Source organism: Xenopus tropicalis, chromosome 6, assembly GCF_000004195.4.
Source record: "Xenopus tropicalis strain Nigerian chromosome 6, UCB_Xtro_10.0, whole genome shotgun sequence".
Lineage (NCBI taxonomy): Eukaryota > Metazoa > Chordata > Amphibia > Anura > Pipidae > Xenopus > Xenopus tropicalis.
The window spans coordinates 64,745,523-64,762,504 of record NC_030682.2 but is presented as its reverse complement, the minus strand read 5'-3'; the positions used below and the strand labels follow the sequence as shown (position 1 = coordinate 64,762,504).

Below are 16,982 nucleotides of genomic sequence, written 5' to 3'. Positions count from 1 at the left end.
GCCATTTGATCTATATAAAAGGGGTATTTTTTTTAAAATGGGGTGTGGTAATTGGGGCGTGACCACAAAAGGGGGCGTGGTCAAAAAATTGCCGCGCTGCGCGCGCCAAATCTTTTTGTCCCTCTTTTCATTTTTCAAATGTTGGGAGGTATGGGAACGGACTGCCTGTGACATTGCAAAGCCCACCCACCTCACTGCACTTTATGTAGCTGCTGCTCTGTTACTGAAGTCTATTAGGGCCAGCACAGCCATATACTGAAGAGTCTAAGGGCAGCACCACACAGGGAGATTAGTTACTGTACGACAAATCTTCGTTGTCGCAGGCGACTAATCTCCCCGCAATGCCATCCCAACGGCTAGAAAAAGTAAATAGCTGATGGAATGGCATACGCTACGCTGCAATTTGCCTAAGTCGCCTGAAGGCAACTTCAGCAAATAGCGGCGCCAGATGGAATTGCGGGGAGATTAGTCGCCCACGACAACGGAGATTTGTCACGGTGTGACTAATCTCTCCCGTGTACCCCTGCCCTAAACCGGAAGCTTGCAAAAGGTCTGGGTAGAGCACAGTTTTCAAGCAGTTATGGACATATTTGAACCTAAAGATATTAAAATAAAAGCAATTCTATTTTACATTGTGCATTGTAAAAAAATATGGTATATGCCCCCTTTAACAGAGAAACTCAGCTGATTTGAAAATTGCTTAGAAGGGTTGCTAGGCAACGAAGTAACTTCAACTGAGCATGTGCGAGATTTGAGTGCTTACGTTCAAGCAGAGATATACGCAGTAGTGCAGTTTACCTGACCTGTCCAGTGAGGAGGCAGCTTTACTGAATAGCTGCAGCAGCTAACAGACTGGCTGCTGGGCAACGAAGTAACTTCAACTGAGCATGTGCGAGATTTGAGAACTGAAGTTGAAGGAAAGAGATAAGCAGTAGTGCAGAATACCTGACACGTTCAGGAAGTAGGCGGCTCTACTGATCAGCTGCAGCCCCTAACAGAAGCTCGGCTGATAGCAACGTTGTTTAGAAGGGTTGCTATGCAACAAAGTAACTTCAACTGAGCATGTGCGAGATTTGAGAGCTGAAGTAAAGCTATACATAAGATTCCAAGATGTCTGCCACAGATAGGACTGCAGTGAAGATAGGGGAGTTTTTGCAGAAGGTATAGTGAACTGATGCTTTACATTATACAAACAGTTCTGTTTTGAAAATCGGATTTCTTGAACTTTAACATAGTGTCTTTACTTAGTAAATCATTTTTGTGATGTTTGGTGCACTTTAAGTCAAGATGGTTTGCTGTGGTTTTGATTATCTGCTGCTTTGCTGTGTTAAAGGGATAAAGTCATCACATAATGACCTACTTTTATAACAATAGCATTTTGCTTTAAATGCAGGATTTAAAACATAGTTTTATGTTGCTAAAGATTCTGTGTATTTACATCCTTAGATGCATTCATTCTGAATCACTGTGCAACACATGTGAGTTGGCATGTAACATGATGGAACACATATATTGCATGTGCTGTGACACGGTTTCCTCTAACGCTCTGTTTCGCCCTCACCCATGTAGGACAGGTAGAGAAAATATAGTGTCCCTCGGGCAATGATGGATTCACATGGGGCATTTGTTTGTGTATTAAAACTGACAAACAATCCACCTTTTCCCAATGGGCAGTATCATGTATCACACCTATGACAATGAACTGCCTACTGCTTCATGATTTAGCTTGCACTTTTTTTCCATATACTTCATATATATTTTTACTTCTCTAAGAAGCTGCACAAAAGAGGCTGCTGACATACATCACATTACATTTACCTAACAGCGAACCTTCCTCCAACCTGATAAAATGCTACTCAGTAAAGCAATTCCAATGCACTTTGTATTAAAGAGATCAGCAGCAGCAGCTCCCCTTTTGCAGCTTCCCAGCAGAAGTAGGTTAAAAAGACTGCACACAATATCATTAAACAATAAGCAATACAGTGTCCTTGCTGTGAACAGACCCATGCTTAAAGGAGACATATCCTATAAAAATTATGAATGTACCAGTGAATTATACTCCTCTAGATACAGAAGGATTGTGCTTTAAAAAGTTGTGTTTCTGACTGATTTATTGAGAAATTCCACAAAAACACCACTAGTCCCGCCCATCTGTTCCACTTCCTGCTGGCTGAATTCTCTGGATGAGCTGGGGAGCCGGCAGCCCTCCGTACCCTGCACTGTACTGTAGGATAGGAACCAATCAGCAGCTAGGCTGACCTGATAGGGAACTGAAGCCTGTCTTTGCTTGTGTGAGTGCAGGGCTGTGATTGGCTCTCCCCCTCCTACTGTGCTTCTGGCAGGGACCGTTAGGACACGCCCACTCTTCATTTCAAACTGGATGGAGAAGTGATAGGATCTATATGGAGCTCCAATAAAGGGGCCATTTTTACAGAGAGGATTAATTTTTAGCACAAAGTGAAACCAGCACTGTATATTATTCATAATTGCCTACAAAATAAGCGTTTTTCCCCATTTATCCAATATGTCTCCTTTAATACATTTCGCAAAAGCAAATGAAAGAGCTAGGTGTTACACATTCCAGTTTATTGATAGCTATGGGTGCTATGGGTGAAGTGTTACAAGCTCCATACATGGGAGAGGTGTGGGCCAAAATTGTTTTAATCACAGTTTGAATAATCTGGTGTGATTTACACACACCTGGCTAGTAGGTTAACAATAACAATAGCATGTCCTGATTTTTTTGCCCATATTAACCCTTTTACTGCCAGCCATTTTGGTCAAAGCGGAACTTGTATTGCCAGACAGTTTTTGAACATTTTGCACTGTTTCACTTTAGGGGCCTTTCCTCGGGGGGACTTTTAGTTTACCAAGGAAAACAATATATCGTTTTTTTCAGAACAACCTAAGCTTTCAAAATATGGTAGAATTTTTGTGTAATTCCAATTCTGTAACAAGATATAGGCTTCTAAATCAAATTTTCCATAATATAATCACACATACTAGAAACAAAAATTATTTTATGCACGAATATACAACTGATTTGGAAAGTCCCATGTCTCCTGAACGTGCCAATACCAAATATATATAGTTTTATGGAGATTTCTCACTTGTATAGGTCAAAAACTCCCAGCAGTACACTACCAAATTCCCAAAGCACTGCTCCAAAAAAACTGCATACTTTGGATTTCAAGGCCAAAATTCCACTAACAGAAGGTTTATCCCAGAAAATTGTACATTTTTGGAAAGAACAGATTCTGGGGAATACAGAATAGGCACAACTGTCTGTCTACTCCAAACTATCAAGTCGCAATGCTTTCCTAAAGTTATTGGTTTTTATCAAAATTTGTGATTTTTTTTAAAAATCGCTTCAAAGCTTCTAGTCTATAGTATCTTATCTCCTACAGGTCATAAAGTAACCAAATAAAACACCCTAAATATGAATGCCTGGGGTCCACTGAACAGTTTGATGCCCAATATGTATAGGTTTACCTAAGTATGTGGCATGTAGGGGCCCCAATGTGAACATACCCCATATGAACTGTCATTTCTGTCATTTCAGCTTCTGCAAAATCAACACATTTACATCATTATATGTGGGATGAAGCTAGTAAAAAGTACGCTCACCCCAGAAAGTCATATATTTTTGGAAAGTACACATTCCCCCGAATCTAAAATGGGTACCCATGTCTTTCTACTCCAAAGTACCAAGCCGCACAGCTTTTCTAAAGTTAGCAATTTTGATGACATTTCCAAAAATCCCCTCAAAGCTTCCACTTTGAAGCATCTTATCTCCCACATAGCATTAGGTACCAAGATAAAACACCCTGAATTTGAACGCCAGGGGTCCACTGAACAGTTTGATGCCCAATATGTATAGGTTTACCTAAGTATGTGGCATGTAGGGGCCCCAATGTGAACATACCCCCATATGAACTGTCATTTCTGTCATTTCAGCTCCTGCAAAATCAACACATTTACATTATTATATGTGGGATAAAGCTACAAAAAAGTACGCTCACCCCAGAAAGTCATATATTTTTGGAAAGTACACATTCCCCCGAATCTAAAATGGGTACCCATGTCTTTCTACTCCAAAGTACCAAGCCGCACAGCTTTTCTAAAGTTAGCAATTTTGATGACATTTCCAAAAATCCCCTCAAAGCTTCCAATTTGAAGCATCTTATCTCCCACATAGCATTAGGTACCAAGATAAAACACCCTGAATTTGAACACCAGGGGTCCACTGAACAGTTTGATGCCCAATATGTATAGGTTTACCCAAGTATGTGGCATGTAGGGGCCCGAATGTGAACATACCCCCATATATACTGTCATTTCTGTCATTTCAGCTTCTGCAAAATCAACACATTTACATCATTATATGTGGGATAAAGCTAGTAAAAAGTATGCTCACCCCAGAAAGTCATATATTTTTGGAAAGTACACATTCCCCCGAATCTAAAATGGGTACCTATGTCTTTCTACTCCAAAGTACCAAGCCGCACAGCTTTTCTAAAGTTAGCAATTTTGATGACATTTCCAAAAATCCCCTCAAAGCTTCCACTTTGAAGCATCTTATCTCCCACATAGCATTAGGTACCAAGATAAAACACCCTGAATTTGAACGCCAGGGGTCCACTAAACAGTTTGATGCCCAATATGTATAGGTTTACCTAAGTATGTGGCATGTAGGGGCCCCAATGTGAACATACCCCCATATGAACTGTCATTTCTGTCATTTCAGCTCCTGCAAAATCAACACATTTACATTATTATATGTGGGATAAAGCTACAAAAAAGTACGCTCACCCCAGAAAGTCATATATTTTTGGAAAGTACACATTCCCCCGAATCTAAAATGGGTACCCATGTCTTTCTACTCCAAAGTACCAAGCCGCACAGCTTTTCTAAAGTTAGCAATTTTGATGACATTTCCAAAAATCCCCTCAAAGCTTCCACTTTGAAGCATCTTATCTCCCACATAGCATTAGGTACCAAGATAAAACACCCTGAATTTGAACACCAGGGATCCACTGAACAGTTTGATGCCCAATATGTATAGGTTTACCCAAGTATGTGGCATGTAGGGGCCCGATGGTGAACATACCCCCATATATACTGTCATTTCTGTCATTTCAGCTCCTGCAAAATCAACACATTTACATCATTATATGTGAGATAAAGCTACAAAAAAGTACGCTCACCCCAGAAAGCCATATATTTTTGGAAAGTACACATTCCCCCGAATCTAAAATGGGTACCCATGTCTTTCTACTCCAAAGTACCAAGCCGCACAGCTTTTCTAAAGTTAGCAATTTTGATGACATTTCCAAAAATCCCCTCAAAGCTTCCATTTTGAAGCATCTTATCTCCCACATAGCATTAGGTACCAAGATAAAACACCCTGAATTTGAACGCCAGGGGTCCACTGAACAGTTTGATGCCCAATATGTATAGGTTTACCTAAGTATGTGGCATGTAGGGGCCCCAATGTGAACATACCCCCATATATACTGTCATTTCTGTCATTTCAGCTCCTGCAAAATCAACACATTTACATCATTATATGTGGGATAAAGCTACAAAAAAGTACGCTCACCCCAGAAAGTCATATATTTTTGGAAAGTACACATTCCCCCGAATCTAAAATGGGTACCCATGTCTTTCTACTCCAAAGTACCAAGCCGCACAGCTTTTCTAAAGTTAGCAATTTTGATGACATTTCCAAAAATCCCCTCAAAGCTTCCACTTTGCAGCATCTTATCTCCCACATAGCATTAGGTACCAAGATAAAACACCCTGAATTTGAACACCAGGGGTCCACTGAACAGTTTGATGCCCAATATGTATAGGTTTACCCAAGTATGTGGCATGTAGGGGCCCGAATGTGAACATACCCCCATATATACTGTCATTTCTGTCATTTCAGCTCCTGCAAAATCAACACATTTACATCATTATATGTGAGATAAAGCTACAAAAAAGTACGCTCACCCCAGAAAGCCATATATTTTTGGAAAGTACACATTCCCCCGAATCTAAAATGGGTACCCATGTCTTTCTACTCCAAAGTACCAAGCCGCACAGCTTTTCTAAAGTTAGCAATTTTGATGACATTTCCAAAAATCCCCTCAAAGCTTCCATTTTGAAGCATCTTATCTCCCACATAGCATTAGGTACCAAGATAAAACACCCTGAATTTGAACGCCAGGGGTCCACTGAACAGTTTGATGCCCAATATGTATAGGTTTACCTAAGTATGTGGCATGTAGGGGCCCCAATGTGAACATACCCCCATATATACTGTCATTTCTGTCATTTCAGCTCATGCAAAATCAACACATTTACATCATTATATGTGGGATAAAGCTACAAAAAAGTACGCTCACCCCAGAAAGTCATATATTTTTGGAAAGTACACATTCCCCCGAATCTAAAATGGGTACCCATGTCTTTCTACTCCAAAGTACCAAGCCGCACAGCTTTTCTAAAGTTAGCAATTTTGATGACATTTCCAAAAATCCCCTCAAAGCTTCCACTTTGCAGCATCTTATCTCCCACATAGTGTTAGGTACCAAGATAAAACACCCTAAATTTGAACGCCAGGGGTCCACTGAACAGTTTGATGCCCAATATGTATAGGTTTACCTAAGTATGTGGCATGTAGGGGCCCCAATGGGAACATACCCCCATATGATCTATCATTTCAGCTCCTGCAAAATCAACACATTTACATCCTTTATGTGGGATAATGCTACAAAAAAGTACATTCACCCCAGAAAGCCATATATTTTTGGAAAATACACATCCCCCCGAATCTATAATGGGTAAATATTTCTTATTGCTACAAAGTACCAAGCTGTAAAGCTTTCCTAAGTTTGCAGATTTATATGACATTTTCGAAAATCGCATAAAAATGTTGCAATTTGCCGCATTTATCTCTCACAATTTCTTGATAAAGATCAGATAAAGACAAATCACCCCAAAAAGGAACACCGGAGGTCTACTGAACAGTTTGATGCCCAATATGCATAGATATACCAAAGTCTGCGGTATGTACTGAACCCAAAATGAAAATAGCGCATAAGGATTTCTCGCCTGCCAGCTCAGCTTTTGCACACAGAGCCCCCTGTCAGTGTATTATGTGCCAAAACTTCCCCTAACCATACAGTGACCCCCACAAAACCATATATTTTTGGAAAGTACACATTCTGACAAATCCAACAAGGGTAAAGAGTCCTTTCTACACCAAAGTACCAATCTGCAGAGCTTTCCTAAAGTTATTGGTTTTTATGACATTTCAGAAAATCGCCTAAAAATGTTGCAATTTGTCGCATTTATCTCACACAATTTCTTGCGTACAAAGGCAAGTCACCCCAAATAGGAACACCAGAGGCCTACTGAACAGTTTGATGCCCAATATGCATAGATATACCAAAGTCTGCAGTATGTACTGAACCCTAAATGAAAATAGCGCATAAGGATTTCTCGCCTGCCAGCTCAGCTTTTGCACACAGAGCCCCCTGTCAGTGTATTATGTGCCAAAACTTCCCCTAACTATACAGAGACCCCCACAAAACCATATATTTTTGGAAAGTACACATTCTGACAAATCCAACAAGGGTAAAGAGTCCTTTCTACACCAAAGTACCAATCTGCAGAGCTTTCCTAAAGTTATTGGTTTTTATGACATTTCAGAAAATTGCCTAAAAATGTTGCAATTTGTCACATTTATCTCACACAATTTTTTTGCGTACAAAGGCAAATCACCCCCAATAGGAACACCAGAGGCCTACTGAACAGTTTGATGCCCAATATGCATAGATATACCAAAGTCTGCAGTATGTACTGAACCCTAAATGAAAATAGCGCATAAGGATTTCTCGCCTGCCAGCTCAGCTTTTGCACACAGAGCCCCCTGTCAGTGTATTATGTGCCAAAACTTCCCCTAACTATACAGATCCCCCACAAAACCATATATTTTTGGAAAGTACACATTCTGACAAATCCAACAAGGGTAAAGAGTCCTTTCTACACCAAAGTACCAATCTGCAGAGCTTTCCTAAAGTTATTGGTTTTTATGACATTTCAGAAAATTGCCTAAAAATGTTGCAATTTGTCGTATTTATCTCACACAATTTCTTGCGTACAAAGGCAAGTCACCCCAAATAGGAACACCAGAGGCCTACTGAACAGTTTGATGCCCAATATGCATAGATATACCAAAGTCTGCAGTATGTACTGAACCCTAAATGAAAATAGCGCATAAGGATTTCTCGCCTGCCAGCTCAGCTTTTGCACACAGAGCCCCCTGTCAGTGTATTATGTGCCAAAACTTCCCCTAACTATACAGAGACCCCCACAAAACCATATATTTTTGGAAAGTACACATTCTGACAAATCCAACAAGGGTAAAGAGTCCTTTCTACACCAAAGTACCAAGCCGCAAAGCTTTCCTAAAGTTATCGGTTTTTATGACATTTCAGAAAATCGCCTAAAAATGTTGCAATTTGCCGCATTTATCTCACACAATTTCTTGCGTACAAAGGCAAGTCACCCCAAATAGGAACACCAGAGGCCTACTGAACAGTTTGATGCCCAATATGCATAGATATACCAAAGTCTGCGGTATGTACTGAACCCTAAATGAAAATAGCGCATAAGGATTTCTCGCCTGCCAGCTCAGCTTTTGCACACAGAGCCCCGTCAGTGTATTATGTGCAGTAACCCCCCCTAACTATACAGTGACCCCCAGAAAACCATATATTTTTGGAAAGTACACATTCTGATGAATTCAAAATAGGTAAAGTTATTTTTGTACACCAAAGTTACACCTGGCAAAGCTACGCTAAAAACAGATCAGGAACACTTATATAGGGATAAAATGTGATAAAACCACAATTATTGTGCAAATCAGTGAAACAACAAAATAAGTTACATGACAGTGTAATTAGTGGCCAGAATATCTGATCCAATAGTTACGCTGTCAAAATAAACAGTTTTTAGGTAAAAGAAAATAAAAACAAAGTGGTAATATGAAAAAAAAAAAAAAAAAAAAAGCAAAACAAAAAAAACCCAAAGTGTTTGTGTATACATGTGTGTACATGTGTAAAAGTTGTGTGATAGTGTGTAAGTGTGTATATGAGTGTAAATAAGTGTATAAAAGTGTGAAAAATGAAAAAAAAAAAAAAAATAAAATAAAATAAAAAAATGCTAAAATGTGTGCTGTAAGTGTGTGTAAATGTATGTAAGTGTGTATAAATGTATGTAAATGTGTGTATAAGTGTGTAAAAGTGTGTAAATGCAATAAAAAAAAAAAGTCCTTACCTGTTCCTGAAGACCGATCGCCTCCTTCGTCATTTGGGCCGGCGCTGGGGGAGAGGGAGGAAGCAGGAAGCAGCAGATGCGATGCGATCGCATCTGCTGCTTCCTGGAGGGTCCTGCGAGCGATCGGTTCGCAGGACCCTGATGACAGCCCCCCTGGCACATTGCCCAGGGGGGCTGTCATTGTTAGAAGCCCTCTGCAGCGGCGGCACATGCCGCCGCTGCAGAGGGCAGCGCTTAAACGCCAACGACGTATGAGACACGTCGTTGGCGTTTAAGCCCTTTTACTGCCAGCACGTATGCCATACGTGCTTGGCAGTAAAAGAGTTAAAGCCACAATCGGCATACAATAAGTGATGCTGCAGGAAAATTAATAGTTATTATTATGGTTAATAGTTGTTACTACAAAGAAAATATAATTACAAAACAAAGGGTGTCGCTCACACTTTAAATCATGTTAAATTCATTTTTTTTTTTTAAAAAGTGTTATCTTATTCCATCGGAAAGAAATTTATTTTCTTCTGTGGTCTGCAGCAATAAGAATGATTTATCACCCTGAATACAGCAGTTTTACAAAGCACTAATTAAACACTTTAGACCTAAGACTTGCTAGACTTTCTGATTCTCAGTATCAGTACCCAGTGTATAAATGGGGTGTTTGGGCCTGCCACCTCAAGGATTCACTGCCCAAGCCCTTCCCCTGCCCTGTTAAAGGGGATGGGACAGTTTTGTTTTAAAGTTTATTAGGTCAATGGTGTTTCTGTTGCAAATGTTTTACTTTAGATTGAAAATTAAAAAACACAACTTTTTCTTTGCAGGCCGATCTTGGGTTAAATGACCACCATCAAAATGAAGTAATAAATTACATACACTTTGCTCGATCCAGAAGGGCATTGCGGCTTAAAACAGTGGACTCTTGTTTTCAGGATCTCAAGGATAGTAGGTAATATTTACTTTAAATACTATTTTCTTATTACCTTAATTTTTTCAACCAACTAACCGCAATCAAATAAAATCACGGTATGGTCTGTTAAATCAGTCCCACCGTTCCCAAGGTTCTATTCATGCCTACACAGTCAAAGAATATGGACACATTTCTTAAGCTCTTAAGGTGGCCATACACACAGCAATTCCGATCTTTTGTAACAAAACAAAAGATTACTTGTTTCCCCCATTGAAGTTCAGGGCTGAATCTTCAGATATGGAGGTAGAAACAACAGGGATTCTACCTCCACCTGCAGATTCAGCCCTAAACGTAGATTTTTCTCCGACACCTTCAACGGCGCCCGATCACCTTTGCGATATTGGTCACCTCGCCAATCCGCCATACATGTGCTGAATATCGTACCAAACGAGGTAATATTGGTGCGTGTATGGCCAGCTTTAGACATATATATCCTCTGTGTCTGTGGTTGTGCTGTATCTTTATTTCAAGACTCTGACTTATGTTTCTTCTACTTCCTTCTGCCTCTTTTATTTGTCTTTCTTTAAGTTTCTTTTGCAGACCCATCTTCTTCTGCCTTTTACCTGTTTCTTTCTTTAGCCATTAGTTTTGCTTTGTACCTTTGCCTACTGCATTCTTATGCAAGGTGCCAAGTTTATGCGTTCATTCTTTTAGGCATTATATCCCATTGTGGCAGTTAGAACTATTATCTAATTTTCAGGCACAAAATAAATCTGTGGCATAAAACTTAACCCTGACAGTGTCTAAATTAATTTGTCTAAATGGTACAGTCTGACCCCCCCCCCACCATCAAAATGGTACGTTCCAACCACCCCCCCCCCTAATAAAATGGTACAGTCCAACTCCCCCCCCCCCCCCCCCCCCCCCACGTCCGCCAAAATGGTACGGTCCGATCTTTAGTTACAGGAGCTATCATAAAACTGTATAATTATGGTTATTATCGTTATGTTGAGAAACCCAACCTACTGTTCTTCGAAGGCTTATTCTTCCGCTTTTTCATCTTCTTCTTAACGCCCCCCCATTTTCTAAATGCTGCTCCTCCTACAGTTTTAGGGGTACAACACCCAAACTCTCCACACTTCTTCGCTCTCTAGCGGAGCAGGTTGCTTGTGCTTTTCAAAGCAATCCTGCCCCCGGTCTTTTTGTGGTGCTGCTCCGAACACCCTAATTTTTCCATTGACTTTGACAGGGAAGATTTACAAACTGCTGCCACTCTTACAGCTTTGAAGCTACACCCCCCCAAACTTGAATAACATAATAATGGGGTCACCCCGAATGAAACAGCAACATTTGTTGGATGACCGCAAAGTGGGAGGGACCAACAACAGCCAATCAAATTTCAGCCTTTGACTTATGTGGAAATTGAAACTGCTGCCAATCTTACAGCTTTGAGGCCACACTCCCCAAACTTGAATCACATAGTCATGGGGTCAGCCTGAATGAAAATATGATGATTGTTGGATGCCCAAAACTGGGCAGAGCTGTGAACAGCCAATAAGATTTTACCAATTGACTTGGCGGAAATTCAACCTGCAGCCATTCTCACGGTAATAACATCAGGGTCCCCAAACTTTGCAGAGTTTGCCAATCTGATTTCACCTTTAGGGGCACATTTACTATGGGTCGAATCCGAGTCTGAATGGAAAAAATTTGGATTGGAAACGAACGTTTTGCGACTTTTTCGTATTTTTTGCGATTTTTTTTTCGGCTCCTTTACGACTTTTCGGAAATTATCGCGACTTTTTCGTTACCAATACGATTTGCGCGAAAAAACGCGAGTTTTTCGTAGCCATTCTGAAAGTTGCGATTTTTTCGTAGTGTTAAAACTTGCGCGAAAAGTTGCGCTTTTTTCGTAGCGTTAAAACTTAAAAGGCGCGACGTTTTGCGCAAGTTTTAACACTACGAAAAAATCGCAACTTTTTGCGCAAGTTTTAACGCTACCAAAAAATCGCAACTTTCGGAATGGCTACGAAAAACTCGCGTTTTTCCGCAAAAATCGTATTGGTAACGAAAAAGTCGCGATAATTTTCCGAAAAAATCGCAAAATACCGATCATTACGAAAAAAACGCAATCGGACACATTCGGCCCGTTCATGAGTAAGTAAATGGGACAATTAGACTTCATATGTTTAAATTTAAACAAAATTTAAATTCTTTAAATTTTTAGACTAAGGTCCTCAAAGCAGAGCAACCAACAGCCAATCCATTTCCACCCATTAAATGTCATTGATTTATATTGAAACTGATGCCATTATTTAAGTATTAATTCCAGCGTTGTTAAACTTTCCAAAGTTAGTCACTGGGTATTTGCCGTTCAACGTTAGTAAACAGTGGGCAGAGCCACCAATAGCCAATCACATTTCACCTATTTACTTTCAATGGTGAAGTGTAAAATGCTGTCAATTTTTATGCCTGAGTCCCCAAACTTTGCAAAGTTAGTCTCTGTGGGACTCAGTTAAAAAATAGGAAAAGTGGGTTGGACCACTAACAGCCAATCAGATTTCATCCATTGAATTTTATTAGTTTAAATTCAAAATGCTGCCATTCTCACACTATTTATGCCAGGCTCCCCAGTGGTTTTTACTATACAACTGTGGTCCAAGGTTAGAAAAAGTGGGCAGAGCCAACAACAGATCAGATTTCATTCAGTGACTTCACGTTTTTCAACCCAAAAAGTTTTTTCTCAAACTTCCCTTTCTAGTTCTTTCATTGTGACTGTGTAAGGAGTATTTTCACTAGGGTCAGAGGTTCCATTTTCTTCATAATAGTTTTATGAATAATAGTGTTATGAAGAACGCTAAAAGGTGTTACGTGACCCTCAATCCACCCTGTGTCTTCAAGTGTGCATTGTCTTTTTGTGACAGGGGGAAAAAAAAAATTTCTTTTATTATTTTCTGTTGCTTTATTTAGAACTATGACTTATTTCTCAAATGCTCAAATCTGTAACATAAAACTCACCACTCTTGGCACTGTGCAAATTCTTTCATTGTGACTGTGTTAGAATTAAGTGTTTTCATTAAAGGAACAGTAACACCAAAAAATGAAAGTGTATAAAAGTAACTAAAATATAATGTACTGCTGCCCTGCACAGGTAAAAGTTGTGTGTTTACTTCAGAAAGTCTACTATAATTTATATAAATAAGTTGCTATGTAGCCATGGACGCAGCCATTCAAAGGGGAAAAGGCACAGGCACATAGCAGATAACAGATAAAACACTATTGTATTCTACAGAACGTATCTGTTATCTGCTATGTAACCTGTGCCTTTTCTCCTTTTTTCCAGCTTGAATGGCTGCCCCCATGGCTACACAGCAGCTTATTATATAAATTATAGTAGTGTTACTGTAGCAAACACACCAGTTTTACCAGTGCATTATATATTTATTACTTTAAAGCTCTTTCATTTTTTAGTGTTACTGTTCCTTTAACATCAGAGATCTAATTTTCTTCAAATTAGTCCTAATTACTTTGACCAAGTAAATAGTTCTATTGTGAAAGGGGAATTGGGCAATAGAACTGATAAAAAAGCCCCAGCAGTACTAAAAATCAGATTTTTGCTAGCATCAATATGTTGGAAAAACTGCTGTATTGTGTTTTATTCAGGCCTACAAAGTATACCTCACCTAATCTGTTCAATGCACAGTGTTTAAAAAAGTAAATATAGCTCACTAGACTTGCAGCAAGTGGTTTAATTTTTTTTATTATTAGTAGTATGTATGGACAGATGGACAGTATGGACAGATATATAAGTGTGGCATGGAGAAAGGGGTTTATCCCAGAAGTAGTTTTCCCAGTAACCAAGGTCCTGAAACACTGCCTGTCCACAGGAAACAGGTTATTTTTTGCTTTAAAGGCAAAGAGTAGCAGGTGTCTGCTGCTGAACATGACTGTTCTGTATGAATCATTGATGTAAAACATTATTAGGTTTTCCCATTATCTTTCTCATTTTTAGGTTGGTAGAGGAGACTTTTACTGTTGATGAAGTTGCAGAAATGTTGCAAGGACTTCAAGCAGTGGTGCATGGTGAAGTGGAACTGGAACTCATAAACTCTGCCCACACCAATTTTCTACTGCTCCGCCAACTTTTTATGCAAGCAGAAAAGTGGTACCTAAAACTTCATACAGATATTTCAGAACTTGAAAACAGGTATGCTAATAGAATACATAGTAGATAATTTAAAAAAAAAAAGGCACGTCCATGAAGGTCAACCGTTTTGTCTCAGTAAAACTGAATTAAATTGTTTGACATGAGCTTATTTGTAAGCCTTTTAATTTTGCTATATAGTTTTAAATGCATCTTTGGTTTAAGACCTGCTAAACACCTGCCCACTTACATCACTTAAAGGTGATGGACCACTGGAAGATAATATATTATAAAATATCTAATTTGTTTGTACAATAATAATAATATATGGTTCTCATTAAATTGGGTACTGGAAGATTAGTAGGTATTTACCCTAGTCTGTATTGTTGTCAAAGCTCTTTTAAAGGTGATGTGTAGTTTACTTTTGTTAGCAGCTTTTTAATATGTCACTATTTTTTAATTTTTATAGTTTAAATTAGCATTTTACTCTGCTTATTGAAAAGCTAGCATTTTAAAATACTGTTTTTTGGAGATTCCCAAACTCCTCAGCCAAAAAAACATATTTTTCTACTTAGGTCCTCTCCTATTAATCTTCAAGTATTTATCTTCGAGTCATTCAAACCACTGCCTGGTTGCTAGTGTAGATTGGACCCTAACTAGCAGATACTTGCTAAAATTCCAGTACAGAGAGCTACCGAACAAAAATCTAAATCATTTTTAAGAAATTAAAAATGACCAATTGCAAATTGTGCCAAAATAACAATTTCTACCTTGTACTAAAAGAAACATTAAGGTAAACAACTCATTTAAATATTTCCCCAAAACAGATTGTTTTAGAGATGACACTTCACAAGGCACAGCTCACTCGGTTCTTAGACCTATACTTACATACTGATTTATGGTTAGTATTTCAACATATATGTTGTTATGCTTTCTTAAAGAACAAGGTAAGGCCTAAGTCTCTAGTACTTAATTCAGCCCTCATTGCTGTAGCTGATCAATAACTTAGTTTTGTGAAATACCTATTCTTTCTCCTGCTGTGCCTTATAAGTTGATCTAAGACTGCTCCATCTTGGGCGCCATGTTTCCTTCCAAGATGGATGCCGTAAAATGTTATGTGCATGTGTTACAGTTCCTACGCTGTTTAACCCTTACTATATGCAGCACTGAGATGGGCAGAGGCTAAAGACAAGCTTGGGAAGGAGGCAGAGATAGTAGGCACACACACTGATTGGCGCAGAACTTGCTGTATGGCGTATACCTTTCTTATTTTATAGTGTGTCACCATAGCAACCATATTAGTAGGTTACTATTGGTGCATGCTGGTAAAAGTGCTCCTGATCATAAATATACATATGGGTGGACATAAAGAAGATTTAATACCACTGAAGGTAAGCCTTAAAAAGGAGTTAAACTTTCCTTGTCCTTTAAACTACTAATGTGTACCATTTTTCTATTTTAGAGAACTGTTGGAGCAAGTTGCTGAATTTGAAAAGGCTGAATTTTCTTCATCAAACAAAAAGGTGCCTATTTACAATATCTTTTAATGTATGTGTTGGGGATCTTTTATAGAGAATTGTTTTAATTGGGGGGCATCAGTCAATTATTATCTTTTATTTTAAGAGTCCTGTTACTTCTTTATAAATTATGCTCTCTTTTGACCTTTTCTTTATTCTTTGGGGATATGTTTTAGCTGTACTGCATGTGGAATAAAGCTCTAGGCTTCAAAGAAAGAATGTGGTCTGCTCCAAATACACTTTCAACTTCCAACATCCTACATCAAGTAACCCCTGTATCATATTATATATGGCCTTGAGAAAGGTCCCAGGGAGGACCGAAACGTCACGTTGGCTGTATATGCACATCTAAATATATTTTTTTGATTTGCACAGAAATCCCAGTGTTGCTGGCCTTTTTTATATGATATATTATATAATCATATATAAAAAGACTATGATGTGAAGCACCAAGTACAGATGGAGCTTTAGTGATTTCGTACAATAGCTTTGTTAGTTAATTCTCTTATCTGTATTCAATACTGAACTCAGTATTAACTTTTATACATTGTATATTCAAAAACAAAATGTTTGTGTTTGAAAAGACGAATGTGAATCATTTTATTCTAAAAACTTACTTGGGTTATCAGTAGGGATGCATCGAACCCACTTTTTTGGGTTCTGCCGAACTCCTGAACACACCCACTAAAAGTTCCTGACAGTAGTTAGCAACTATTATTAATAATTGTCATTAGTTTTATAGTATTTAAGCCCTTTCACTGCCAGACAGTTTTTGTGTGCTCCTTTCCTGTGGTGGGATCACTTTAAATATGAACAACAGGGATCTATTTGATGCCCAGTATGCATAGATTTACCTATGAAATATAGGGGGAGCCTTAAAAGAAAACACTGTAGAACCCCAATGTTACGTTTTTCAGAGGAACAAAAAAAAGGGTGTAAAATCCAGGAAAATATAATCATTATATATATATATATATATATATATATATATATATATATATATATATATATATATATATATATATAATATATATATATATACTGGTATATATGCATTACATATTGGTGGGACCTAAAAAACGGTGTAAAA

At 38.6% G+C, this 16,982-nt stretch overlaps 1 protein-coding gene across 1 annotated transcript in view; it reads left to right on the top strand.

The window, feature by feature from the left end:
* The first annotated feature begins 1,086 nt into the window (after nucleotides 1-1,086).
* Nucleotides 1,087-16,982, top strand: part of lztfl1 (leucine zipper transcription factor like 1) — a 30,192-nt gene continuing 14,296 nt past the window's right edge. Inside the window, exons 1-4 of the mRNA NM_001017032.2 lie at nucleotides 1,087-1,161; nucleotides 10,146-10,270; nucleotides 14,244-14,438; nucleotides 15,838-15,898. Of these exons, the coding sequence (NP_001017032.1) occupies nucleotides 1,111-1,161; nucleotides 10,146-10,270; nucleotides 14,244-14,438; nucleotides 15,838-15,898 (432 nt within the window). The 5' untranslated portion in view covers nucleotides 1,087-1,110. The remainder of the gene's footprint in view (nucleotides 1,162-10,145; nucleotides 10,271-14,243; nucleotides 14,439-15,837; nucleotides 15,899-16,982) is intronic.